The sequence below is a fragment of the Gambusia affinis genome, linkage group LG19 (assembly GCF_019740435.1).
Source record: "Gambusia affinis linkage group LG19, SWU_Gaff_1.0, whole genome shotgun sequence".
NCBI classification, from domain to species: domain Eukaryota; kingdom Metazoa; phylum Chordata; class Actinopteri; order Cyprinodontiformes; family Poeciliidae; genus Gambusia; species Gambusia affinis.
The window spans coordinates 20856917-20884772 of record NC_057886.1 but is presented as its reverse complement, the minus strand read 5'-3'; the positions used below and the strand labels follow the sequence as shown (position 1 = coordinate 20884772).

At 34.1% G+C, this 27856-nt stretch overlaps 3 protein-coding genes and 1 long non-coding RNA gene across 5 annotated transcripts; 1 reads left to right on the top strand and 3 right to left on the bottom strand.

Annotated features, from left to right (window-relative positions):
• Window positions 1-299: 299 nt before the first annotated feature.
• elob (elongin B) lies at window positions 300-8044 on the bottom strand. The gene is made up of 4 exons (XM_044101485.1): window positions 7935-8044; window positions 6272-6406; window positions 5238-5346; window positions 300-1413 (listed from the first exon to the last, which is right to left on the bottom strand). Exons 1-4 carry the CDS (start codon window positions 7935-7937, stop codon window positions 1301-1303), a joined length of 360 nt encoding a protein of 119 aa, XP_043957420.1. The 5' UTR covers window positions 7938-8044; the 3' UTR covers window positions 300-1300.
• Window positions 8045-8984: 940 nt separating this feature from the next.
• Window positions 8985-15005, bottom strand: zgc:153292 (uncharacterized protein LOC100003014 homolog). 2 transcript variants are annotated; one of them, XM_044100396.1, is made up of 12 exons: window positions 14834-15005; window positions 13388-13589; window positions 13249-13281; window positions 13035-13153; window positions 12088-12196; window positions 11419-11451; window positions 11298-11330; window positions 10974-11207; window positions 10085-10188; window positions 9826-9991; window positions 9673-9728; window positions 8985-9198 (listed from the first exon to the last, which is right to left on the bottom strand). In XM_044100396.1, exons 1-11 carry the CDS (start codon window positions 14896-14898, stop codon window positions 9684-9686), a joined length of 1143 nt encoding a protein of 380 aa, XP_043956331.1. In that variant the 5' UTR covers window positions 14899-15005; the 3' UTR covers window positions 8985-9198; window positions 9673-9683. The 2 variants fall into 2 exon arrangements, with proteins under 2 accessions (XP_043956331.1, XP_043956332.1); XM_044100397.1 differs by lacking the exon at window positions 14834-15005 and adding an exon at window positions 14661-14798.
• A 912-nt stretch (window positions 15006-15917) lies between these two features.
• rusf1 (RUS family member 1) lies at window positions 15918-19854 on the bottom strand. The gene is made up of 14 exons (XM_044099815.1): window positions 19540-19854; window positions 19385-19462; window positions 18784-18898; window positions 18654-18699; window positions 18550-18582; window positions 18358-18463; window positions 17879-17980; window positions 17018-17088; window positions 16752-16936; window positions 16612-16669; window positions 16473-16537; window positions 16270-16392; window positions 16116-16181; window positions 15918-16040 (listed from the first exon to the last, which is right to left on the bottom strand). Exons 1-14 carry the CDS (start codon window positions 19687-19689, stop codon window positions 15955-15957), a joined length of 1284 nt encoding a protein of 427 aa, XP_043955750.1. The 5' UTR covers window positions 19690-19854; the 3' UTR covers window positions 15918-15954.
• Window positions 19855-24126: 4272 nt separating this feature from the next.
• On the top strand, window positions 24127-27729 carry LOC122821680. The gene is made up of 3 exons (XR_006369049.1): window positions 24127-24408; window positions 25472-25674; window positions 26948-27729. It is a non-coding gene; the product is annotated as an uncharacterized LOC122821680 (long non-coding RNA).
• Window positions 27730-27856: the final 127 nt, after the last annotated feature.

The following is a 27856-nucleotide window of genomic DNA, read 5'->3' as shown; positions in this document are numbered from 1 at the left end:
TTAGCGACTTATCACGTGAACAAGCTTATTCATGTGATTTGAATTTTGTTTCTTATTAAATGGTAGCACCACAATTGCAAAATTGTGTATTTTCTACATTAATGCAATATAAACAAATATTTGCACACATTTGAAATGGAAATGCAGTTATTGTTACCTTACGGGCGGGAGGTTCTTGGTTCAAATCCCAATTTGGTGTCTTTCTGCATAAAGTTTGCATGCTTGATTACCCAGATTATTTTTTAGCTCACAATTGACCCATTACTTATTGTAAATCAAAATACCACACTGCACAGAGATGAAAAACAATTGTTTTAATGTTAAATCAGTTACAAGTGCAACTCTGGTAATGTCCACCTGTTTTAACAGCCTGAATTTGCAAACATGCTAACAAAATGTGCTAAATCGGTTTCATTCTGCTCCTCAAGGGTCAGATTTTCTTTCTTTGAGATAAAAAAAAAAAAGGACCATCGATTTAATTTGAGGTTTGGATCTGCAAATATATTAGCTAAATTTAGGGGAAACTGCAGCGATTAGTAAACTATAGTGGAGTGATATGATGGCCATTCAAGATGTTTTATGTCTCTAAAATGTTTAAAATCTCCAAAGTTTCGACAGTAAAACAGTTCATCAATAATTGAGTTCAGTTTCAGTAGTTTCTGATGAAAACATTAACTACTGATTGGTAAAGAGTAATAAAAACTAGTGGATCTCTTTTTATTTTAGAGTGTTGTTCAGAAGTTTTGAAATACAAACGGTAACTTAGAAATTCATACACTCCTTTTTTATGGTTGCAAAACATCCAGGCAAAAGACAGAAAATAACAATAAAACAAAAACCTACTTTCAGTTTAATAAAGAAACACGCAAACACAAAACACTAAAAAAAAGCCACACTTAATCAATTAAAACTCTTTAGTCAGCGAAACAAAGACCGTGAGCAAGGCAGCTTTCACCTTCCTCTAAATAGTCTAGAATTCATTAAATAAGAGGTACGATTCTTGGCTTCAGCCGTCACTAATCCCAAGATGGCAGACAGTGTTGTGACAGGTCCGTCAGGTTTCTCTGCAGGGTATCTTGTGAAACTTTTTTCTAACATGCCCTCGTTAATTTCAACACAAATAAACCACTTTAATCTCCCCTTAAATTTAAGGGAAATCTCTAATTATTTATGCCTCGTTTGAGAATAGTTGTCAGGTAAATGTCATTCGGTGAGGCATCGCTTCCCAGAGTTGGACCCCACCCGATGCCCTCCCTCAGCCCCGATCTGTGGACCGGTTGTTGTTTCATGGCTCCGTCCTTCACTGCACCGCCTGCTCATTGGTTGTGCTTCCAGAGTCCTGAGGCTTCATGACGTCAGGAAGCTCCGGCGGAGTGGAGAACGACTCGATGCTCAGCGGCTCAAACGAATCATCTGGGAGAGGAAACGGAGACGGAAAGTGAGGAAGAAAAAAAAGATGTAAAAAAAAATAATAAAAAATCACCTGCAGATGAACCTGAAAGGCTTAAATATAAAATCTGATTTCTTTCATAGCAGATCAGATTTTAATCTATTTTTCTCACTTTCTTTTCTAAAAAAAATAAATGACAGAAAACGTCAAAAAGTGACGTTACTAGGTATTTTTCTATTTCTAGTTCAAATATCTAAGTGCAGTTGAAAGAAGACAAAACAAACTTACAAGTAACTTTTCAGCTTATTTCTACAACTGGCCTCTAAGTAGTGATGGGTCCTGCAACACCGATGCGTCGTCACATGTCAAGCCCAAAGACCAAACCCCGTGTCGGTGAGCGTATTGCTTTCAGCAAGTCACGTGACCAATACAGGAACTGTTTCGAAATGACGCTGACGCCCCAAACTGTGTTTATAAGGAAGCGAATCTGTCAGCGGGATGCCTTTGCCAAAATAATTCTTGATCTTTTACGGTACAGCATCAACCTCGGAGCCTCAAGACAAACTAGAGGTTTCGTAGTTTGGGACCATTTTGATTTTACATCAGAAAATAAGGCATTGATTATCACTTCGTTGTTGTTCTGCAGGTTAAGTGTTGCATATGTTTCTCCTTTTAAATCATACATTTCATAATTTTATTCTTAAATTACCCTCTATAAATAAAAAAGAAAATAAAGACAACACCGATATAAATAAAAAAAAAAAAGACATTTCCAGCAAAACACATCCATAAAGATCTGCGTACAAAATAAATATAAAAGAAAAATAAAATTTATATGAACAATATACAGTGTCACTAAAATCTGTTTTCTTTAAATAAATCCACCTCCTCAATGCTGAGGCATTATAGTGCCAGATGCACCCAGGATAAACTCAGGTATACAGCCATTCTACAAATTACTCAGTTGCTTTTTATAAACTATTTCATAGAAATGTATTGTTTACATTATTTTTTCTACACAGGAGAAGTTGTGTCAAAAAAACGGAACAGACTAAATTTCAAAATATTGGAAAAACTTATTTTTTTGAATAAAAATTTGTGGGGAAAAAAAACAAAACAGTCCACAAGCATCCTCATTTTCATCACTTGGTTCATGTTCACATTATTTATTTACTGTATCGAAGAATAACAAATATATTTTGAATTTCACGGAAGATACAATATATAATATACAATAAAATACAATGACTTGAATCTTGTTGTATAGACTAGGTCAGGGGTTTTCAAAGTATGAAAGGGTGAGCCCCCCTCCAAGGAGCACAATGCCTGCTGCGCCCCCCCACCCCCTCCGTGGGGGGGGTGGAGTTTTTACAACTCCACCCCCCCCACCGAGGGGGGTGGAGTTGTAAAAACTCCACCTTCAGCCCTGCTCTGGCCAAAACCAGTGATGGCATAGTTACTTTGAAAAAGTAACTTTAATCGGACTACTGATTACTCCTTGAAAAAGTAACTTAGTTATATTACTGACTACTTGACTTGGAAAGTAACTAAGTTACACTAAAAGTAACTTTTTAGTTACTTTCAGCAGCTGCTAACAACAATGTTCTGCCTCCTGTGAAAATTACATTGAGCTTTGTCAATAATTAATTGTAATTTATTTTATAATGGTAACATCAACAATGTGTCTCCACTGATAAGGTTGAACTGAAGAGGAGATTGTACAAAAAACAGTACAAAAAATAAAAAACATGAGTAATTTGTGTGGTCCACTGTTGTCTGAAAAACTCAAAGAAGGATTTTAAAGCCCCCCTCCCCCCAGCCTCCAGATTCTGCGTTACGCCCCTGAGTTTGATGTCGCAGCGCACAGATCTCCTCCTGCAGCTCCACAGCTCCGATGGCTGCGACACTTACCGTAATATTAATAATTATAACGGTGCTAACTTGCCATTATAACTATTGCCAACTACGGACATGTTTATTCGTGGCTGTTTTCACGTTTATTGCGCTGTTCATATTGGTCTCGATGTTTGCAGTTTTCTGGAGCGCAACGCGAAGCTCGATGTCATTGAGAGGTAACACATTAACTTGACATTAACAAAGACACAGCGGGACGGATCATCCAGGAAATGATGAACAGGGAAAGACTGAGTAAAACTACCTTAATGACGGACAAATTCTGGGATTTATTATGAGTCTCTGATTATTTCCAAGCCCAAATGAGCAACTTCACGTTCAAAAATGAGCCCAAAAAGGCGCAACCAGCAACTCATTAAATTTGCAAGCGACTTTTAAAAGATGAAGCCCAAAGCCGCTTATAATAATCGGACTTGGCGACAGAAACTGAAAATAGTTCCAGTTTTTCCACCAACAAAATGCGCATCTCCCCCCATTTTTAACGTTTCTGTTGCATAGAGACGTCGGTCACTCGACAAGAAGAGTAGAGGAAATACGATTAAATAACAAAAGAAGACAGTAACGCAAAAATGATTTTGATAAGTAAATGTAGTCTGACTACTGGATTTGAAATAGCAACGCGTTAGATTACTCGTTACTGAAAAAAGTGGTCCGACGTCAGTAACGTTACTGACATCACTGGCCAAAACATCCTCTAAGGGGGGAAACATTTCCACTGATCCCCGCTCCACACGCGCACCCCACTACCAACTTTTTCCTAAATCCACAGAGTTGATCGTGTGCGTAAAAGACGTTTCTCTCACATCAGTAGACAGCAAGCAAATAGCTTTTCCGGTTTACTTTTTCCCTCGCACCGCGCCTCCCCTAAAGTGCTCTGGCGCCCCCCAGGGGAGGTGCGCCTCACACTTTGAAAACCGCTGGACTAGGTCATCAAATCAGTCTAACTACGTTGCCTGTAGGGATTTTTAATGTCCAGCAGGTGTCAGTATTCAGTAACACAACATCGACATAGTATCAATACAGTTTTGCTATTGGTCCAAACGGTACGTGAGGCCTCATTTACCCATCACTACATCTAAGTTAGTTAGATTTTAACTACTAAGTTTTAGTAGTTAAAATCTAACATTTAACCTGTTAGAAGTTAAATAATCTGCCAGTGCAACCAATACTTTCTAATTTGTTTTCAATAATTCCTCACTTAAAACAAGCACCTTAATCTTGTTGAAAAGTTACCTGCTAGTCAGTTTTGTCTCATTTCCAGTGTGCTAAAGTATTTGAACCAAAACCTAGACTATAAATACTTAGTAAGACTAAGTAAGTGTTTTTGCAGTGCAAGTCTTCTTTGAGTTGTTTTATAGTCAGGCTACAATATTATTTCTTTAATATTAAAAAAGTAATTCCAATAATAGCAGAATAAAAACACATTTTACCAGAAAACCATGTTAAAATTAAAAGAAAAAGTCATTTTTATGAGAATAAAGTCGTAAAGATCAATCCGTGTGGTTTTCTTTGAAATGTACTTGCTTGCTCAATCGTTTCAAATTTCTGCTACTGGTAATAATTTGATGCTTATGAGTTAAAAGAGAAAGTATTTATCAGAAAACATGTCCCAAAGTATATCTTCACAGCATTCTTCGTTTTAATGTTTTGTCAGAGTTCTAATGAAATTTGACTTTATTCTCCTAACAAAAAGAAAATGGTATCCTGGGCCTAATATTTTGACCTGAATTCAAAGTTCAAATAAACAGAAACTGTAAAACACACTTATCAAACAAGATGGCCGCCAATCTGAACTAAGGAAGCCCCTCGCCCTTAATATTGGTGAAACAAAATCTAGATTTCCCAAAAATTAAAATCCTCAAAAACCAAAAATTCCAGCTGTAGCTCAGAGGGAAAAATGAATGAATGTTTCCGATCAGAGACAGCGACTCACCGCTGAGACGAAGCGCTAACCCCACTGTGGCGGGAGCCTGAGGTCGGGCCGTTTGATTTGTGAAGCCACAGTTTCCAAGAGTCTGATTGTCACTAAGCACAACATCATCCTGAAGGACACAAGAGCAAAAGTAACCTGTAATTTTACAATCCACAGTTAATAAAAACTGCATAAAATCCTTCCAAATATTTTAAATAAAACCCCATCCACCAGCTAAAGGAAGCTGACTGTTTTTCCTGAGGCTGAATACTTCTGGTAAGAACATCCCACAGAGTTCCCCGTTTGTATTTTTACAGTATTTACACGCTTCCCGTTTCTTGTCTTTTTCGCCCCCTCCAGTTTATGACTCGTTCAGATTTGTTCACTGACATCTGCTCTTATAATTGGTGTCATAGATTTAGTCATTTCAGCACATTTTCCTCAAACACTTTAGTAATAACGTTGTAAAGCTACCCACCTGACATAATTGGAGGAAACGTAGAAGAATTCACTGACTGTCAACAACAATGCAAAATATATATGTTTGATTTGATTTTTGATTGCTTTACTCTTCATCTTCACCAACAAAAAACTTTATATTTTTGCCTTTCAATCGTTCTTATTCGTACAAAAGAATGAAACGTTCAGTGTGACATTTAATCTGAAAGTCATGTTTATATCTTACTAACCCTGAACCCGACATGTATATTTATGCAAGTAAAAGTCGTCAGTTTCAGGGTAAAGTCTATACAGTTGAATCTAAAATTATTCACAGATTCAGATGTAAAATTATTCTCCTTCTATCAAGAAGTTTTACTTATACAAATTGAGAAAGGTGTATTTCAAGAAATAATGATAAAAAGGGGAATCAATTACAGGGAAAAAAATGCTAGATTTTAATTCATAGGAAAAATAAACATTGGCATGCGCAGATTTTTTAAACATCATTGTACAGCAGCCCATCCTGTTTTATAACTGCTGCTAAAACTAATAAACATACCTTAATATTCACATCAACAGATGTAATATGGGTGGTTTTAGGGATAATATTTCACCTTGTAAAGCATTTGATCTTCAGGTGGCCTCTTTAAAATGCCTCCAACAATGCGCTTCAGTTCATAGACTGTGGTCGACTCTTTGGCATCTGTGAAGATGGTTGTCTTGTTGCGTCGGATCATTAAAAACACGTCCTAAAAACGGAGTAAAGTAAAGCAGAAGTTATACAAAAGAGATTTTATCTAAAATTAAAAATAATTTTGAACACTTCATGACATGAAACACTGGTAAGATTGGTAATTTATTCAGTAAAATTAATCAGAAATAATTATCTCTATTTTTTACTGTGACACAAAGCTTTATATCAATTTGTGAAACTTTACATCAAAGTGTCAAGACACAAAAATGGAGTTTTGAACTCCTAATAGTGACTGAGCAGCAGAAAAAACCTGAATCAGATAACTTTATATTTATTGCAAATTCTTTAAAAGTCAACCTTTACTCTACAAAATACGTTTCAGAAATATTTTTCAATGCTCTTTTGTGAACAGTTTAGGTTACCAGCCAAGTCACACCTGGAACAAATTGTTCTACACAGATTGTAGATCCAGTGGTATATGTCCTATTAAAAATATACATTTTTTGTGGGTAATTTTTTTTAACATGTTTCAAACTGTGTTTCAGAGAATCTATAATGGATTCTGAATATTTTAGTCCAGGTTAATTCAATTTGGACAATGAATTGAATTGAGCTCTTCTAGCCATATATAAAAATACTTGAGTGACATTAAATATAACAGTTTTTGATGTGTGCCCTATCTAACAGACTTAACTGCCAAAAAAGTTTTAAAATTAACACCTTTTTCAATTACGTTAGTTATGTTAGGTCCATTTAAAAAGCTAAACTATTTTCAATTAATCTCGATTTATTGTCATGCTTATATCTATGTCTTATTCTTACAAAAGTTAAGCAATTCGCAGATATAAAAACTGTACTTTTAGGGATACTTTCTCAATGTGAAATGATTCTGTTCAGGTTTTACCAATTTAAGTGAAATTTGAACAGAAGTTGATCAAAGATGGTCTATCGATCATTCGAAATCCCCCAAGGAAGAACAGTGCTTCTGTTAGGTTTATCACGATCAAACTGTTTAGCTGCGACAGTGTTACCCTATACTAGAAGTTTAACCTAATATTAAGTTTTACTTCACGTCCCTATTATCCTAAACTACCAAGTAATAAACACACATAATGTTTGAGCTCTTCTAGCCTTAAATAATCTCTTGGAAGAAGATTCTCAGCACCACTTCAACATAAATAGCCGTTAATGTTAGCTGAGCTACTTAGCTTCCTCGTCCTAATTTGGCAAATAAATTAAAAATACGTTTCTGGTTTAACTAGACATTATAAGTACATCACAGTTAGGCGATCTGTTCTTTGTCAGAACAAACTGACGCTGAGTTTACTTTAAACCAGACAACTATAACCAGCTCCGTACAGCTGGTGTGTTGACGTTATTTAGCGGAAGCTAGCCGCTGTTAGCACGGGTTAGCTGAACAAAGACATCGGCTTTCAGATGGAGGTACGATGTTAAACGTGTCTGAACCGCAGATAAACAAACCGTTAACCGCTCAGAGAAGGGTTTGATGACTAAAACAAGTACGGTTTAGCGAATATATAGGGCGTTACACACTGTGAACTGAATCGGTTTTCCACACTCACCATTTCTTGCGGTTGGCTGCACACTTAAAAAAAACCCTCCACTCTGCACAACGACAGCCGTGATGTCACAGTTAGGTGTAATACCGGACGTCTACCAGAAGATGGCGGTGTTGTAGATGGTAAAAATGTACACTGCCTGCTGACGTCATTGCGTCTGATAAATTTAAGGTTATCAAAATTCTGGGGGGGGTTTCTTGTTGAGAAAGTAGACATTTTTAAGGTTTTCCCATCTATTTTTTCCCATGTTTTTTAAAAATAAAATTTTAAAAAAGTAAAAAGCATATAAAAAAAAAACCAGACACAAGTCTGAATTTTTACAGAAATCTGTCTTTTTTTTAGGAAGAAGTCTGTTTTTTGTTTGCTTAATTTTTTCTTTTTCTCTATTTTTCAGATAAAAAAAAAATTCCAAGAAAGAATTCTGTAATGTTTTGAGGAAATTTGTTGTTATAAAAAAATATGTTTTCAGAAATAAAATCTGGAAAATAAATTTCCAGAATTTTGTCTTTTTTCTTAAAAAAAAAAAAAAAGAAAAAAGGTCAGATTTCTGAGAAAAAGTCAGAATTATTATTTTTTGTTGGCCCTAAACCTTTTCAATAGATGAGTTATTTTCCACTAACCTGAATCCAGCATTTCATTTCTCACAGTGACAAAATTGAAAATTACGGTTCAAATAAAAATGTAACTTATAAACCTTAAAATATTTCAATGGGATTTCAAGTTACATAAAGGTGCAGCACAATATTAGAAAATTGTGACAATGCAATTAGCATTGGTGAATCTTCCAATGGCAATATTGACTGAGATTAAGTTGAATCTTTCTCTGTTTTATAATATTTTTCCCCATTATCAGTACGTCCCACCAATCAGTGATATAGGTCCTTGGTTAATAAGATCAGGCAACATGTTAACTGTGTTTTATTTGGAATAAAATCTGAAAACTTTTTTACCACTTTATAATTATGCACAAAATGCTGTGATATTTAAAATGGAACCATGATACATTGCGACATGCCATCAACAACTGAAATCAAAATCTCCAGAAATACAAAATGCAAGAAATCAAAATGTTTATTTCTAATGTCCAAAATAAATAAATAGGATTAAATATCAAAACACGAAGAAAATCCCTGGTAGATCCTCAACTGCAGTTTCTGTCCAGCAAATAAAGACTAATTTTGATCAGCCCATCAGGAATGTGACATTTTCACACAGAAAACCTCATTCCTGTTCGCTGGTTTGGAAAAGAGGCCATGATTCAAATGACCTGAAAAGAAAAGTTAGAAAAACTTAAAAGAGTACAGATGGGTTTATAGGTTACACAAAACATGTTCATTACATTTTTGCACAAAACAATTTTTAAATAAGATTTTATTTTACTTCAGTTCAGAGTGAGCTCTTTTAGTTTGAGCTGGAATTCTGCTTCGGTTGCTAGGTAACGGCCTGGTTTAGCTGGGGTTGCTAGGTAACGGGCAGTTACATTCCGGAAGTTTCTGAAATGGCTAATTTTTCAAACAACAAAACACTTTAACATATTGACTAAGCATGACGGGGTGTTTTTTATAAGTCCTGGGGCTGTTTTCTGTTTTAAGAAGCAGTAGAAACCCAAATGGAGAATAAAAATATCTTTAAAATCACTCAATAAATCTTTACGACTTGGATTGAAATCCCTTAACTTTATTTTACATAAATGAAGACATGCATTCAATGAAGAAACCGAAACAGAAAAACAAAAACTTACCAAATTAACTTCTATGTAACCACAAATGCGCTGTCTTGGATCTTGGCGTTAACATACTAAGTAAACAACAAAGAATCAAAAAGGAAATTTGATATTATCAAACATATAATGAAATATTACAAATGTAGTTAAGCTGAAATGTTCATATCTTACTTCCAATCCTCTGGGGGATTTAACTGCCTCACGTCCGTTGCAGCACAACAAAGAAAAAGGTCTTTCCTTAGTTACTGAATGCTGTTTGAAGCACAGACCGAAAACCTTGGCAGGTAAGTAAACATCCCAATCAGCTGCATGCTCCTCTGTTAGATCACTGACCATCCTGTTAGAGGAGCAGAAATGTTAGATCTTAATTGGAAATTGATTAACTTGATTTTATTAACGGTATTCTATGTAAGTTTCAAGTATGCTGTACCTGTCAATCAGCTGCGGTGTGATTAAATCCACACAGCCTGTCTGCTGATGATAAACCACGAGAGCAGTTGTGTCCTTTAGGTGATCTTTCAACTCAAGATTAATCTAGCAAAGTAAAAAAAAGACACAATGTGAGAAAACCGTTTGATAAGGCACTATTATATCAGATTGTAAGGAAAACTACTAATAGTATCACAATTAAATTAAGCCATCCAGTGGCGACCCCAAGAGGTGGCAGAGGGGTGCCATGGTCCCTCTTGAAAAACACTGGCCATCCCACTCCAAACAATCGTATTCAGGTCAGAGTACTGTACAGTTATTTTGCTCAATCAAGACATAGATGTATAACCCAATAAGCTAATACATCAATTTTTAAAATTAAAAATAGAATACTTTTTTTTAGCTGTGCCTCTCTAATATTTTTACTGGCTTGGTCTATGAAAATTTGCTGGGGGAACCACTGACAACATCTAAAAATTTATACAAATTGGCACTGAAACAATAATTAATGCAAAAGGAGCTCTTATAATGAGTAGAGAACATGTACTCTAAGCAGAGTTCAATAGAAACTAGTTATTTTTACTCAATTACACATACTTGAGTAATTTTTTCAATAAGAAAAAAAATACTTTTAGGAGTACTCTTTAACTACGCATGAGTAATTTTTTTTACCCCTCCAGGGGGTCTTTTGTGGGCTCCAGTGTCCCTTAAACAACAGTAGGCTGACAGGAAAGGGGGGAAGACATGCGGCAAATGTCGTTGGGTCCGGGAGTCGAACCCGCGACGGTCGCGTTGAGGACTCAAGGCCTTCAAATATGGGTTGCACTATCCACTACGCCACCACGGCACGCCCAACCAGCCCACGCCAGTTTAATAACACACACACTCACTCTGTGGACTACGTCATGAGGCAGCCTGGAGAGGATTCTCAGCGGATACCCAAAGTGTGCGATGATGTCGGCAATGTTCTTCGCCACGGCGGATGGGAGGCAGGACTGCATGGGGACGGCCTCCACCCACCTGGAGTAGAAGTCTGTCAGCGTTAAAATGTACCTGTGTCCATTCAGCGTCTGCGGCAGCGGGCCCCTGACGTCCAGTCCCAGCCACTGCCACGCCCCTTTCACCTGGAACCATAACATCCAGTAGCATCGGAAATAACAACTGTTTGTTTGAATTTCTGGCCAACTTTTTAGTAATTATGAAACTGAGAATACCTCTATAACATTGTCAGAGTCTTGATACTCTCCCTGTAGAAATTATTTCAACAGAATAATTACAATTATACACTATTTGTGCAACACAAAATTTTATTTTTAAATATTTGCTGCTCCTTACACTGAAATCATCATCTGGAGCCCATTGGATATTCTGTTGATTCGAGAAAAAGAAAAAATTGGACATAAAAAAATTTATTAGATGATCATACAGGACTTAAACCTACCATCATATCACAACATTGTCAAAGGTGACCTATAATGCTTTCTTGAGCAGGTTAGTGTAAACTCATCGTTTACAAATGCATCTTTGAAAAGCAGAAATTAAACCTTCTACGCATCTAACAAGAATGCAGCAAATAGTGTCTGCATGATAAAACATTAACAAAGCACTTGTCTTTTCCAGTAGCCAATGTAGCGCATACTGTGGTAAAACCAGCTGACCAAATACATTGGAGCTCAGCTTGGGTTGCTAGGTGACGGGAGGAATTCCAGTAGGGTTGCTAAGTAACGGCAACCCTACTGTCACATTCAATGCCTGTTGAATGTGACTCGATATTAAGAAGGTTTTTGAAAGGACTAATTTTCGAGACACCAAAAATATAAACTTTTGCCAAAAAAAAAATGCTGGGTGCTTTATTAAAAAGTTCAGGCTGCTTTTAGAAGCAGTTTAGCCCTAAATGGAAATATAAAACGTGTAAAATATGAATATTGCATTATAGTTCCCCTTTAAAGAAGGTAAAAATACACCTGTTCGATAACCAGGATGTAAAACTGCTAACTCACTTACCTGTGGCACGCAGTAATCTCCATGAAAGAAATGTGGAAATGAGTCGATCTTCCTCAGCCGCTCATCAACTATGATTCTCCATTTTTCAGTGCTTTTATGATCTTTATCTCTGATCATAAATACAGAAAAGTTTAACACGTTAAACAGGTAAACATCCAAACATAAACCAAGGAAAGAAACATGGATGCATCTGCAGCTATAAAAGTATTTCTAACGTGAAAAGTTCAGCCATTTCTGCTTGACTTAACATCGATACTGTATAGGACACATTTTTGACTACTAGTCCTACACTGTATTGATTTATTAATAGTTACTAATTGGATAATAGTTTAATATTAATAGTTTAATAATTGATTGGCAAAAGAAGATTTGGTTTTATGGAATTCAAACTAGGTGAAGCTAAAAATGCCACTTGAAGAGTTTTGTGTAGAACAAAACTCTTCATATTGGAGCTCAGCTCATTTAGAGATTAACCCTTTTTTATCCTAATTGCAAAATGTATACATATGTATTTTTTACAATTTTGTCTTAATTACCGCTCTGAACATGTCGACCTTTCAACAAAAAGCCTTTTTCAGAGTCTATAACTCCAGTTAACGATTATTCAATTACTAAATTATTATTTGAATAATAGACTACCGGTAATTATTTCAGCTGTAATGTAAATTACCTTGAATTTAAGATACGACTTCAGTCAACTGACAAAAGTTTTGTACATAACCTGAATCGGTTTTGAAAACTTGTTTAAATTTGGAAATATATAAGAAAACTGAACTGAACTGAATTAAAAAAAAAAAAATTCTGATAAAAAAAAAAAATCAGAATTCTAAAAAAAAAAATCACATCAGTCTTCAACAAACTGAGCTTCTTCTCCTTTTTCAGTTGATTCACCTGGAAAGTTGATACATTATTGATTAATGTTTTGAGTTTTTAATAGGGTTACTTACCCTGTTTGCTGTTCGTCTCTCTGGTTGAGTTCTTTGTTTTTAACGTTGCCGTTTGTGGCGACAGAAGATGTTGCAGATGAAGCTGACTCTTTCTCTGAAGACTTAGCACTTATATTAGGCTGCATTCATATAGAAAAGAAGCAAATGAGCGCCCGGTGTTATTATATGTTTACATTTTGGATAAAAACATTTAATGAACTTATTAGGGTTTTACCTTATGTCTCCTACGTCCTCTGCCAGGAGAAACCTGCATAAAAAGGTGATGTAATAAGATTTTTCCAAAAAGCCAGAAAATATATTATATTAAATATATTTAAATGAGTCCATCCAAATTAGGAGATCTGAACTCAAACCTTGTTTTTCTGAGTTTTGTCATGAGGTGAAAATATGGTGGGAACTGCATCGTCTCGAAGAGTCACACACTTCCCCGTTCTGTCGATGTGCCGCTCCTCGAAATGATTGATGCAAAGCGCGGAGAAGCGAGTAGGAGCCCAGTCCTTCATCTTCATGTTGGAGAGCCATTTCTTAAGCTTTCTGGGATTGTACAGCGGAAACCTGCAGTAACGTGTCGACCATTAGATCAGAAAATTAGTCATAGTTAAGGGAAATTTGAGTATTAATAAGCTTTGAAATGAGTCTCTAGTCCAACTGTTCCCAAATGCTTCGACAGTGCTGCAAAATATATAAAAACTAACTTTTATAATGTTTTTTTCTGATTTTTATTCACTATTCAATAATTATTACATTCATTTAGCCTAAGTGCTAACCTCATATTTTCTGATTTTAGCTGGCAAGGAATTCTGTGATTGAAAATTTTATCATCATGTGATTTAACTTTATAAATCTGATGTTTGTCATATTACCTGAAAATAAAATTTTCCACCACAATCCTCTCTTTTGATTTAAAAATAAGTGTAACGAGAAATGTTTTCCACAGCAGAACTGTTTCTTTGGTCTTTTTCTGGACAGAAAGGCTTTTATTTTGTGCTAATAAATCAGAAAGATTACCGTAGCTAATAACATTTTAATAACTTATTTTAAATAATGATTAATAATAATGATTTGCATTTTATAAAAAAGAAAATGTTATCTTAAATTTTTTAAACTTGGACTAGATTATCCTACACTAAGAGCAAAATCGATAAAGTCAAGTGAATATAGTTTAAAAATCCCCTTTACAACCAGAACCTGCCATGACAAACTGTGGGGTTTGAGAAGAATTATTCAAATCTAGTTTGTGATTTATGAAATCTTTATTTTATTTGTTAACTAAAGATCCATATTACTGTCACTTGTTTTTATAAAAAATATACTTTTTTGCATGTGAATCACATTAGAACTAGTCCAGTTTAAAAACTACAATATTTAGACTCTTCTAACCTGGAATAGATTACTCCAAACAAATAGCAAAATACTTAAAATTAAATTTGATATTTTTAAAACCTGTTTCATTTGTTAAAGTTCAGGAAGGGGCAGTTTCAGTGTTAAAGTTGTTTTATTTTTGCACATTCCATGCTTGTTGGCGTGGACTCGAACTGAAAAGGATTTTCTGAATACATTAGCCGCTTTCTTTTCACTCAAAACTCAACAACACTCCACTTAAAACTCTAAAAATATATTTTTTACCTTTTATTTTGGGACAGCTATCCACTCGGATGTTGTCTCGATTTTGCACATTAATATAACGTTGGAAAACAACTTCTAGAACAAATTATTTAATGCTACGTATTATCATTAACTAGCATTGCATCTCTAAGCTAGCTACCTGCTATTTATTTACGTGTTCGTAAAGAACTCACTTAAAGAACTTAACATCCGGGTCTGTCGAGGTCTCGCAGTTGTAAGCACACTTATACCTTCCCATTTTTTACACCATAAAGTTAATGTTCGAAGAAAACGTAATGTTTTTAGAATCCCGACGTTTACAGAAAAGGATAAAATAAGCAATAAAGAATACGCAACATCCGGTTCATATTTTCAAAATAATAGCTCGATATTAACCGTCATCGTCAAAAAAAGAAGAAAATTGTGAAATGTTTTAATGTTTTTCGGAAAATTCTAATACTAATTCCAGGTGGAATTTATAGTTTAAAATAATTAACACCCAAAATTAAAAAGTTTCTTAAATACAACTGGTTACATTTTTTTTTTAGCCTAACGGATGTTGGTAGATAAACCTAAAACTTTACAACCGGATGTTATTGGGTTTTTTCTGGTATTTCTTGTAACTGTTATCTAGGGCTAAAATATGTTGTTCATTTCGACTGCACAGCTAATATGTAATTATAAGCACCCATGTGAATTAATTGAACACAAATGTAAACTCTTTTGAAGATTTATTTAAAGCATTTTTATGTTTAAAGTGAAATTTGCAACTGTAACAACAACAACAACAAACAAGTTGAATTTTAATAACACAACTTATAGCAATCAAACTTTTAGGATATTTTCTATGAGTTTTGTATTAATTAGTTTCTGGGCATAAACCCATTTTTTATAAACTTAGTTTGTAATTTTGAAATACAAGCTAAAATCAATTATTCTTACAATTGATTCCTCATATAACTTTCAGAAAAACTAAAAAATGTAGCTGGAAATGTGCCAATGTCGGAGTCTATTAGGATAGCAAGAAACCCAACATAATTTCCAACTTATGCATCCAATTCTTCTGTAAACATGAGCTGTAAAACTATTCAAACAAACATTAAAAAACACTAATAAAAAATATTTTCATGCCTGTAATTACGGAGTAGAATAAATATGTGGAGAATGAAACGAAGAGTTTAATCATTCTTTTTATTAACAAATTATACAAAAATATTTACATTCTTCCCCAATAGTTCAGAGCTGTAACATTTTAATTTTAAACGAATTAGAAAACAATTAAAAATTCAGATGTTTAATAAACCAAAAAAGCAGCTCAGCTGTTTTTTATTTTCCACTCCACTCGCCACTCATCCCAGTCCAGCAAAGTCCTTTCTGTGTCCCATCCTGCAGCTTTAACACCTAAATATTACGGATTTATTAACAAATCATGTTCACAGAGACACACATTACAAACTCAAACTTGTGTAAGCTCACCTTTGAGGAACGGAGAGAAATGTGCCTCCATCTGCTTCTGACTCTCGTGCACAATTTCCCACAAATCTTAAATTAAGAATAAAAATGCAATGTGTATTTAATGAAGCACTGAAACAAATTCTTGTGCAAATACAGAGCAGAAAAGCTCACTCACTTTGCCGCGTTGGTTTCAAAGCGGTTGGGCAACTTAGTATGTTGCTGACACAAGCAGCCTGGCACATTGCTCTGATTTCATCACGAACTGATGCATCTGTTCCCAAACAAACACAAATGCAGCCTGCAACAAGCAGAACAAGGTTGAAAAATATTTAAAAGTTAGTAAACTAAAGAGTCATTCAGTGGAAAAGAGTAGAATACCGTTTCTGATTCCCAACAGGAACGGCATGTTGTTTTCCTTTAAAGCCAAATTCAGTTCCTCTGAGCTACAAAACACAAAGTGAGTCAAAACAGAGCTAAAGTTTTAATCTGTGTTAGCAAAAATTATTTCTGGAATCACCTTTGAGCAACGTCCTGTAACCTCACGCCAAGTTTAATTGGTGTGGTTTTTCCAAACTCTGAGAAATATGAAAAAAATATTAATAACACAACAGGAACAACCTAAAAAAAAAAGAAAAAAAAAAGGAAGTTTTAACAAACGTAGGAAAACGGGTTCTCTCTGATTGGCCTCAGATGGACTCAGGATTCGTCCGTCCTTCAGGTACTGCTGCATCACGATGGAAAGCCGTGCCTCATTGAAGGTTTCCATGACAACCGAACGCACAGCTTTGTAGTTGGCAAAGAGGTGAAGGACAGTAAAGAGGAAGAAGAGGCTGAGGGTCAGGCTGCAACATCCAAAGAATGAAGAATTACTAAACTTTTAAAAAGACAAACATGTAAAAGTTGGAAATAACATCAAAACCTACACTGGATTATCAGTGACAAGAGGAATCAGTAACAGGCTGACCAGCAAACCAGCAAGATTAACCAAAGTTTCCTGCAGAAAACATGAGAGAAAACAAACTTTATTTCTTATATTACTCATTAATGTAGATATTATTGAAAACGTCATTTATTTTAGTAGCTCTATCACTAAAAATACAATATTTAAGTTTAGAATATAACATCAGACCAATAAAAAGAGATTTAATACCGAAGGGTAGGTTTAACAAAAAGCCCATAATGACAGTAAATAAACAAACAAATAAACAAATAAATAAGTTCTTAGCACAAAACATGACAGAAAATTTAAGAAATAAAATAAAAAATCAAATGAAAAAATAAAAAAGTGATGTGGGTTTAACCTTATACACTGTTGGTCTTAAAAATGATTTTTCATTAAGCAAATAGTGACAAAAAATAAATAAAATAAAATACAAAACACTTGTGCTAAGTGCAAAAAATAACTACATTTTAAAATATATAATAAAGAACTTAATTTAACTTTAAAATTTAAAAATTTAGCCTTATTGAAAATATTGCTTGTGTCTGGTGGAGTAAAGTATATTTACTCTGCTGAAAGTAAAGACACTTTTAAGCCCACAGTGACAAAAAACATTATTTAATTTTTTAAAATTGTATACGAAAAGTATAATTAAAAAAATAGGAAGAATGGTAATAAATTAATCCAAAAAAATTGCTGCCTTTTCAACAATTATGTTTTTTTTTAGCTTACCCAAAGTAAATAAGACTTTCCAGCAGTGAGAGCTGGTTTACTGCATGCTTGATTTCATCATATCAGAAAAAGATTTACATTTTAATTCATATTTTGTCAAAGGGGAGATTACCTGACTGCCATCTTTGGCAGAGATATCCGCCATGTTGTCCCTGCGCGCCTGATGAACAGTGAGTGCAGCTCTGGTTGCTCCTCCGGCGACGCCAACAATAGACTGAAGAAAACAAAAACAGGAAAACACAAAACAGACTTTATGTTTTAAACGGTAAATTCTGCAGGTTTATCTATAACGGAAACAAACTTCACGCCAGAAATTCCAGGATTCAAACCATTCACGAGTCTTATAAAGCACTGAATCACAATGCATGAACAACTACATATTTGATTTAACTGTTTTTATTAAAATTCTGTTAGAAACCTGGAGCTAAACTCAAACTGTAAGGATTTCACAGCATATCTGGACTGGAAATGACAAACATTATGAGAGTTAAATGAAAAATAATAATAATATAATAATAATATTTCAAATATTGATCTCACAGAACAGCAAACTAAGCAGATGCTTCTCTGGTGTAAATACTTTATTTTTACCTTGAATATTCCTGCAGTGCAAACTATCAAAGTGAAGCAGGCAGGAAAGTGAGGAGCCAAGATTTCCATGAACATTGCAATGTCGTTGAGAACATCAGCAAAAAGCCTGGAAAGGAATAACAACATTAAATAATTATGACAATGACAGGCGTAATTATAGGAGAGCAGAAGTATATTAAATTTCGTTCATACCTCCACTTTTTAGCCTCCGAGTCCAGCTTACTCCTGAAGTGTAGAAAAAAATAATTTAAACATTAAAAACATTCATTAAATCTGCAAAGCAAATCATAACTTACCCTTTCCTCCAGGCAAAGAGGATTCTTCCCAACATGCCAGTACCATCTGCAGATAACACACACTTTTAGATAATAACATGATAGCATGAATATTAATGTATTTTTATAGATGTTTATGTTAAAGGTGCACCTCTTAATAACCAGGTAACTGTGGCTGCAGCTACAGTCGCCTCCTGGTTTCCAACACCAACACCTTTGAGGGAAGCCTGAGTGGCCAAAGTCCCCGACAGAGAACTGGAGAAAGCCTGTAAATAAATAAAAAAACTTCAGTCTTTCAGCTCAGGATACCTAAGATACAGCATGATAGATAGAAAAAAAAGAGGAGTACAGTTCTGCCAAAAAACTTTGAAAATGTTTAGATTAATCTTGGAAATTTTCACAAAAAAACTGGAAAATTTCTGAGTTTGAAAAGTTGAAAAGTTTGCTAGAAAAAAACTCACATTTTGAGATTAATCTCAGAAAAGAAAAGGAACTTTTTAAGTTCAAGTTTTCAGCAAATTCTTGAAAAAACTCAAAAATCAAACATTTCCAAGTTTTTCAAGAAAATTTCTGACAATATAAAAATTTCTGAGTTTTCTTTCTCATACATTTTTGACTTTTTAAGTTAGAAAATTTCTGATGTAATTTTCAAATTTTCTGAGTATTTTGCCGGAAATTAACAACATTTTCTATCTATAACGACCCAAAAGTAGTCATAGGATACTCTGTATTGATTTAAATATTTACTGCACCTGAAGAGTATCCCAGAACTGGTACTGAAGATAATCACTGCTGACACTTTCTGGGTATCCTTGAGGCAGGAAGACGCTCTGAAACCAACAGTGAAGGCGTCTAAAATCTCAGTTTTTATAAACTAAGAGAACTACAAAATATAAAAGACGCTTACTTTAAAGAATCCAACAACTGAGTTCCCTCTTGACCCAGCTTCACTCCCAGCCCTCGTCCTCTTCATCACTCCATCACTTACTGAATATTTCCAAACCTGCCCGCTGCCGTATCTCTCGGTAGCTAACATCAAACTTCCGCTTTTATCCATTGTTGGTGTATTGGAGACACCAATGTGAAGTATAAATATACTAAAATATATCAAAGATCAGAATACATAACATTTAATATGATTTTAGATAAACGAGGAGTGTTTTGGTTCACTGTCGACGTGTCTTTTGGTTTCTTCACGGTACTTCCGTGTTTACATCCGGGCTCGTTATTACTCAACTTCTCATTGGTGGATCCGGACGGAAAGGCGGGGCTTAAGAAGCACAAACTCAAACTGGTTTTTTTAGGCTCAATGGATCAATTTTACGACTACAACCATCTAAGATGATACACTTCATGCTTTTATAGAGTCTATAAAAGCATGAAGTGTATCATGCTTTGGTGCATTGGTGCACCAAAGCACCAATGCACCAAAGCATAATATAGTTGTCTATATTATAGACAACTATATTTATTGTGGTGTAGTAATATTGTTTTATCAGCCAAATATTACACACACAAATGTCGCTTATACAAATTTTATACACTGGAAAGTCCGTTGTGACGACTAAAAATGCGTTTAAAAGACCCACTTTTTAAAAACATTTGTATTTTAATTTATTGCCCTTAATATTATGCTATATGCACCAATGAGTATCTTTACATTTTGTTCTTTGGAAATTTTGAGTTTGAACAAATCTGTGATTAATCGATGTTGAAATGAAAAATGTAAAAACCTGTAATGTTGTTTTGCAAGTCACATTGATGGATTTTTTAAAATTAATTTCTCTTATTAATTGTAGAAGTAAAAACAAATTAATGTAGTAAACAATAAGCATAAAAAAAAAAAAAAAAAAAAAGTATTTATGAATTTTCGGAATTGAAAGGTGGCATTGAATCGAGGTTTAAAAAAAATCATCCGTCCAACCATAAAACCAGTTTGTACTTCCACATAAATACTTGCTTCCCTCGCTACAGTGCTGTGGAAACAATACTTCCCCCTAATACTGAATTTTGCTTTGTTTTTTCAATTTTCCTAAAACAAAGCTAAAATAAAATCAGACAAGGACAACCTGACTACATACGAATTATAGTTATGACATCCTCATTCATTCTTTAAGGGGGAAATCAGTTATTTAAACGTCTTATCATTTATATTCAGTCACATTGACAAGCTGTTTAGAAGGGAGGTGATGCTTTATGACACTATTTTGTCTTTGTGTATTTTTTGCATTATTATGGATTATAGGATTTAAGTCAAAATTCTGAGAAAAAAAAAAGAATTGTACGGAAACAAGTCAGAATTGTGAGATTATGGGATTCAAGTAAAGAATCTGAGGGAAAAAAAGTAATAATTCAGAGAGAAAAAATTAATTCTGAGAGAAAAATAGTTTAGAGAAAAATAGAGAAAAATTTTTAGACAAGATCAAAATTGATTGATAACATTTTATAAATAAGTTCGATGTGAAAACAAAAAGTGGATTGTTAGTCACTGACATAACTGATCATTTGCCTGTGTTCACTATGCTTGATATTAGTAATAAGTTCAATTTAAATATGACAAAGCAAATTACTAATTTAGTTAGAGTAAAATCACCTGAAGCTGTGGAAGAAATGAAAGTAGAATTTTTAAATTATATCTGGCAAAATGTTTATGTTGATGATGTTAATGAGTCATATAATATGTTTTTGGAAATATTTATGAGAATTTACAATCATTATTGTCCCCTTAAATAATATAAACAAACATCCAAAAATAGATTGACTCCCTGGATGACAAAGAGTTTGGGGAAGGCATGTAAAAAGAAAAACAAGTTATATAAGGATTTCACTAAGTGCCCAACTCATGAAAAAGAAGGAAAATATAAAGTATTTAAAAATAAGTTAACATCAGTGCTGAGAAAGCAAAAGCAGGATTATTATGATAGGTTGCTGCAAAAATACTGCAATGATATTAAGGGTACATGGAATACAATTAATAGTATTATTAAAAACAATAAAGATAGAGATTTCTCAATAAGTATTAAACACAACAACACAATAGTGGAAAAAAAGGAGGATATTGTTGAAGTCTTTAATAAGTAATATTGGTCCTAATTTAGTAAATAAATTGCCAAAGGGTAGAGATGAAAAACATGTTTATAAATTTAATAATATTAAGATAGCAAAGGTTTTTCCAGTTCATAAAAGTGGAGACAAGCAAATATTAACAAATTACAGGCCGATATCATTGCTACCACAATTTTCAAAAAATTTTAGAAAAATTATTTATGAAAAGACTGGACTCCTTTCTCAATAAAAATAATATATTGAATGAGCACCAGTACGGCTTCAGGAACAACTGCTCCACAACTTTAGCTGTGATGGAGTTTGTGGAGCACATTGCAGCAGCAGTTGATCAGAAGCTTAATACCGTAGGTGTGTTTATTGACCTGCAAGGCTTTTGATACTATTGACCATGCAAGACTATTGGGTAAATGTGAACTGTATGGCTTACGGGGAGTTGCATATCAGTGGTTAAAGAGTTACTTGGGTAATAGATTACAATATGTACAAATTAACAACACTAAGTCACAGACAGACATGGTAAAATGTGGTCTTCCTCAAGGCTCAGTCCTAGGACCTAAATTATTTATACTTTATTTAAACGATATTTTTGCAGTATCCAGTTTGTTAAAGTTTGTAATGTTTGCAGACGATACAAATTTCTTTTTTTCTGGAAAAAATATGGATGAAATAATAAAAACAGTAGAAAAAGAGTTAGCTGAGTTGAAAACATGGTTTGATTACAATAAGTTATTGTTAAATGATGAAAAAACTAAATTCATGGTTTTCTCTGGTAATCGGAACTATAATAATGTAAAGTTATGCATAAATGGAGTTGAAATCGGAAGAGTTTATGAGACAAAATTTTTATGGATTATCATAGATAATAAACTTAGTTGGAAGCCTCACATAGGATATATTAGAAATAAAGTTGCAAAAACTATTGGAATACTGTTTAGAATAAAAGATTTAATAAATGTTAAAGGCTTGCATGTTATATATTCCTCTTTGGTTATGCCTTATTTGTCTTATTGCTCTGAAATTTGGGGAAATGCAAGTAAAACAACTATTGATATATTAGTTAAGTTGCAAAAAAAAGCTATAAGGGTTATAAATAAGGTGGGATGCCGTGAACCAACTGATAAACTCTTTATTCAAAGTAAAATATTAAAATTTAAAGATATTGTTTATACAAAAATACTGGAAATAATGTATAAAGCATTGAATAAAAGTCTTCCTTCTGGTATTCAGAAATTATTTAAGTTAAGAGAAAATAAATATAATTTCCGAGGTTTGTTTATATTTGAAGGTGCAAAAGAGAAAAGTCAGATAAAGTCTAGATGTATTTCAGTTATTGGTGTGAAACTGTGGAATGAATTTAATGATGAATTTAAGTTATGTCCTTTCTTGGTGAACTTTAAAAGAGCTTTAAAATGTAAAATGATAAAATATTACGCTGTTATGTAGATCTATATATGTACTATGTACTTGAATCTGAATTTGTACTGTGAAGAAATCCTGGTAGGTTGTAAGGTAAAAAAAATAAGGTAGGCAAGAATAAGCTTTGCTTCGGCCTATTCCTTTTTTGGTAAACTGTGGGTTTGTCTATTGTTGTTCTTTTCTTTTTTTTTCTTTTGTTGTTTCTTGTGTTTAATGTGGACAATTTACCAAAATAAAGTGATTGATTGATTGATTGAAAATCAGAATTTTTATATTAACAGCAAAATTCTGAAAAAAAGTCAGAATTTTTTATTTAATGTGAAAATTCTCAAAAGAACGTCTAAATTTGAAAAAAAAAACAACAACAAAAAAAACTGAATTCTAAAAGTCAAAATTCAGAATTGAAAGTCAGATTTCACACAAATAAAATTAGAATTCTGAGGTGAAAATCAGAATTCCAAGAAATAAAGTCAGAGATTAAAGTCAGAATGTTCAGATTAAAGCCAGAACTGAAAAAATGTCTGTATTTTGAGACCAACAGAGTTGTGAGAAAAAAGTCAGGATTTAGTTTTTCCAGTGGCCCTAAACTGACTCCTCTACGCGATAGTTGCAGGAATCCAGTCTATAATCATTAATGAGCAGTCCAAGCGTGACCCTCCCATGTTCCGTTTACCTGATGAACAGTTGCGTGGATCCGCAGTGGGATATAAAATATCCTTTCTGTCATCACTGAGTCAACGGGGTGTGAATGTGTCTTATCTCTATAGGGTAGAGAGCAGACGGAAGAAGAGAAACCAGGAAAATCTATCAGTTTCAGAGTGGAAAACTCGGTGTGCAGCACATCAGAGTGGGAAATGTTTCATTTTAAACCTCACTGAAGCAAATCGGGGAACTTTGTTTCACCTTAAGGCGCTGCAAGTACCGACACACCTCGGCCGCTGCCTCAGGAATGTGAACCGGGTAGAATAGGGCTGTCATTTTAGTTCGCTTTTCTTTTCTTTTTTTTTTTTTACCACAGCGACTGACAACAAATACGGGAAGTAAAGGAAGACTCGAGGGAGGACAAAAAGTGTGACAAGTGTTCGTGGAGAGAAAAGTCAGTGAAGAGGGCGTGGAGGTTTCACACAGTTTCAGTCCCTGTTCCGATCCTACCAGGAGTCGACTGGTCGAGATTTTTACCCATTGGAAAACGGACATCGGTTTTCACCGGCAGAAGGAATCGCTCAATCACCGATCCTGCTTTATTGATCTGATTATTGGACTTCAGAAGTGGATTCCTGTCAAAACTCAGCAGGTTTGTGTTTTAATTGAATGTTTAAAATGAGAATCAGATAAAAAACAAAACAAAAAGAAAACAAACGGCCTTGTTATAGTATATGGTTTCTGACACTTTAAAGGCGCACTAACAAATGACAAATACAGGAAATTGCAACTAGAAATAATTTTCTCCCATATTGTGGCGCCCCTTCTATTGTGACGCCCCTACCTGTTGCATAACTGCTTTTTGTGTCACTGTAATGTAGTAATAAAAACACTGCTATATTTAAGACATACATCTGTTTTCATCAGCAGAGAGAATCGCTCAATCACCGATCAAGCTTCATTGATCTGTTTATTGGACTGCAGAAGGGGATTCCTGTCAAAAATCACCAGATTTGTGTTTTAACTGAAGCTTTAAATAGAAAATCATATTAAAAAAACAACAACAGGCTGATTAGGGGATTGCTTAATCAGGGGCGCAACAATATACTTTCTGACACATTATAGGTGTTAAATATTGAAAATGAGAAATAATTCCTCCTCTATTGCTTTGGCTCCTCCATAATGTGGCGCCCCCTTTATCACGGCGCCCCCTTTATCACGGCGCCCCTACACCTCTTTTTGCGTCACTGTAATGTGGTCAGAAACACATTGCTACATTGTTACCAATGATTCACATGACGGTCTAATATTACACAAGTTCAGAAACAGTTCCTAAAACAAACAAACAAAACACTGGCGCTCCTTTGAGTCATTGAGTGATTGAAGCACAGATTAAACACTAAACTTGAATTTCATGTTTTCAATATACCAGCCCAGCAGGCTGCTGTTTCTTTCAAGTCTGTCCGCTTTTTTTTTTTATTTGTTTGTTTTCTTGCTGCAGTGCCTCGGCACTTTACAAACCGAAACCTCTCTGACTTCAAAAACTCCCCGGACCATTGAGCAACATGACCATGACTCATTTGATTTGTTGCAGAAGACACTGAAATGCAACTTAAACATATTGATCAGAGGGAATGACATGAAAAAGTAGACTGTTTAGGAGAATTACTATATGCCAGTGTAAATGAAAAACTAAAACCTGTCTTGTTTTGCAGATATGTCACAGGACACAAAAATACAACTGACTTCCATACCTGGCTCAGCTGAAGAGCAACAGGAGGATGATCCTATGATGAAACACCACAGGAAACAAAGGAAGGACAAAGATAACATAGAAAACTACAGGAAACTGGCCATTTGCAGCATCATCTGTGGTTGCTCCTGTTTGGGATACAAAGCTCTGGAAAATTCATTCCAGGTACTCCTAATTTCATTTGGATTAATTTACGCGTTTTAAATCCAGTTTTTGTTGGTTTCGGTTTCTCTGTGCAGGATGGTCACAGTTCTTGTAACAGCTGTTAACCTAATTACTACGATAAATGTCCCAAAAGTTATTTTCAGACCATTTTCACCTGTGTTACTACTAATAATAATGCAGTATGTAACTTTTATCAGAAATATTTCTTTGCATATTTGTTGAAACTGTGTTGAAACACTCCTCTGCCATTATATTACTGAAATTTGTACTTATTCTTTTCACAAAATAGTTAGTAAATTAGATCTGTAAACTGTAACTAAATAGCATTACAACTCTAGTTTTTGTCTTTTTTATCAAACTTTGTAGAATTTACTGTGAAATTGTGGGAAAAGAACTGAAGGCATCGATGTACCGTTTTCCTCTTAGGGCTCCACAACAGTAGTAATTTCTAATTATATAAGAAAATAAATATTATTTAGTTCATGTCTGGAGTGTTTGGGGTTCAAATTTTACATGAAATATAAATGTGAAAAAAATAATTTCAAATTTTATTTGTTGTTTTGTTTATTTATTTTGGATATTTAAGATGTCTTCCAATTCCAGTTTTAAATGTTAGAATTTAAAGTTTATTGATTTTTTTGAGAATGTACTTGGAATATTATACCATTATTACTATTTTATTACTTGAAAATAGTCTCAAAACAACAATATTATCGCTTATCGCAATAAGTTCAAGGACAAACTTATCGTGACAGTTGTGAAAGTTAAAGTCTAGTCCAAGTTTACTCATATAGCACATTCACAGTAAGCCCAGCTGACTAACATGCTTCACAATATCTCCAGCACTGTAGATAGATATATGATTTTTATCATAAAAAACTAAATTAAATTTGATAAAAGCACGTTGATGAAATTGACACTAAAATATTGATATTGATTTAGGATAGAACAGTTACAGCAATTTCTCAAAAAATTTGGATCAATTAAGAACTGCAAATATTTAAGACGCCACACTTTCATGTCACTCTGCAATTTAAAGTTCTAGTTAATTTGAGCATTTTTGTTCATTTGCATTTAAAAGCTGTTATTGTAATAACACCAGTAAATTAAAAACAAATGATGCTAATGACTTTTAGGAATGATAATGTGCTGTTGGTGAGAGGGGGGCCCCAAATTCTAATCTGCCCAAGGCCCCAAAAAGTCTTGGACCGGCCCTGTTGAGTATCTTAAACAGCTTTTGGTTACTAATTTTTTTAATAAATTTTTTTCTCAGGTTGATCATGAAGAGGACAAAGACAAAAAACTGAAGTATTCACAAGAGGCAAAGAAATACGGCATAATCTCAATTTTCACACTTATTGGGATCCTTGTCTTCATTCCTGTGCTGCTAGTTTTCGTCTCATATCTTCTGACGTTGAGAGACTAAACGACTTCGGCAGAAAAGCAAAAAGATTCTGTGAAAACCTTTGTATTTTATGGAGCAAAGTAACAAAAACAAAGCTGTGATCATTGATTGTCATTAGAAGTTACAACCACTACTTTTATCTCCAGTATTTAACGGAAACAAAACAGGCGGCTTTCATGTTTTTATACCGTGATATTTATTTACCATGTGGACGAATTCCTTTTTAAAAAATTAACATGTAAAATCCAGCATTGCCTTTAAATTTGACACAATTTGAAAAGTTGAAGATTTCCACACATTCAGAAAAACTGAATATTTACATGTCTTTTAATGAGTGAAAATCCTAAAGAGAGGCAAAATAAACTTTCAAAAGCACCTTTATATACTGTAGCAACTCATTCCTCAATATAGTTTATTATTAAAAGAAATGTATGAATTGTTACTGTATATCCTAAAATCACAAATACAAGAGTGGATAAAACAATTTGAACTGTGTGAAATAAAAACAAACGGCATAGTGGTGATTATGGCAGTGCTTCAAAATGACATTTTCTTGGCATTATTGCATTGTTACTTTACCTGTATTTTTTATTAAATGTATACATATACTGTACTTTTATACAAACGCTGCATTTTATAATAAAACATGTTTTTAAACATGAACTTGGCTGATGAATTCTAACTAAAGTTTTACAGTTAAGGCAGCCTCATTTACAGCAACAGTTATTATGTAGTTAAGTACACAAAAATATGTATACACTTGGCCGTGGACGCGCA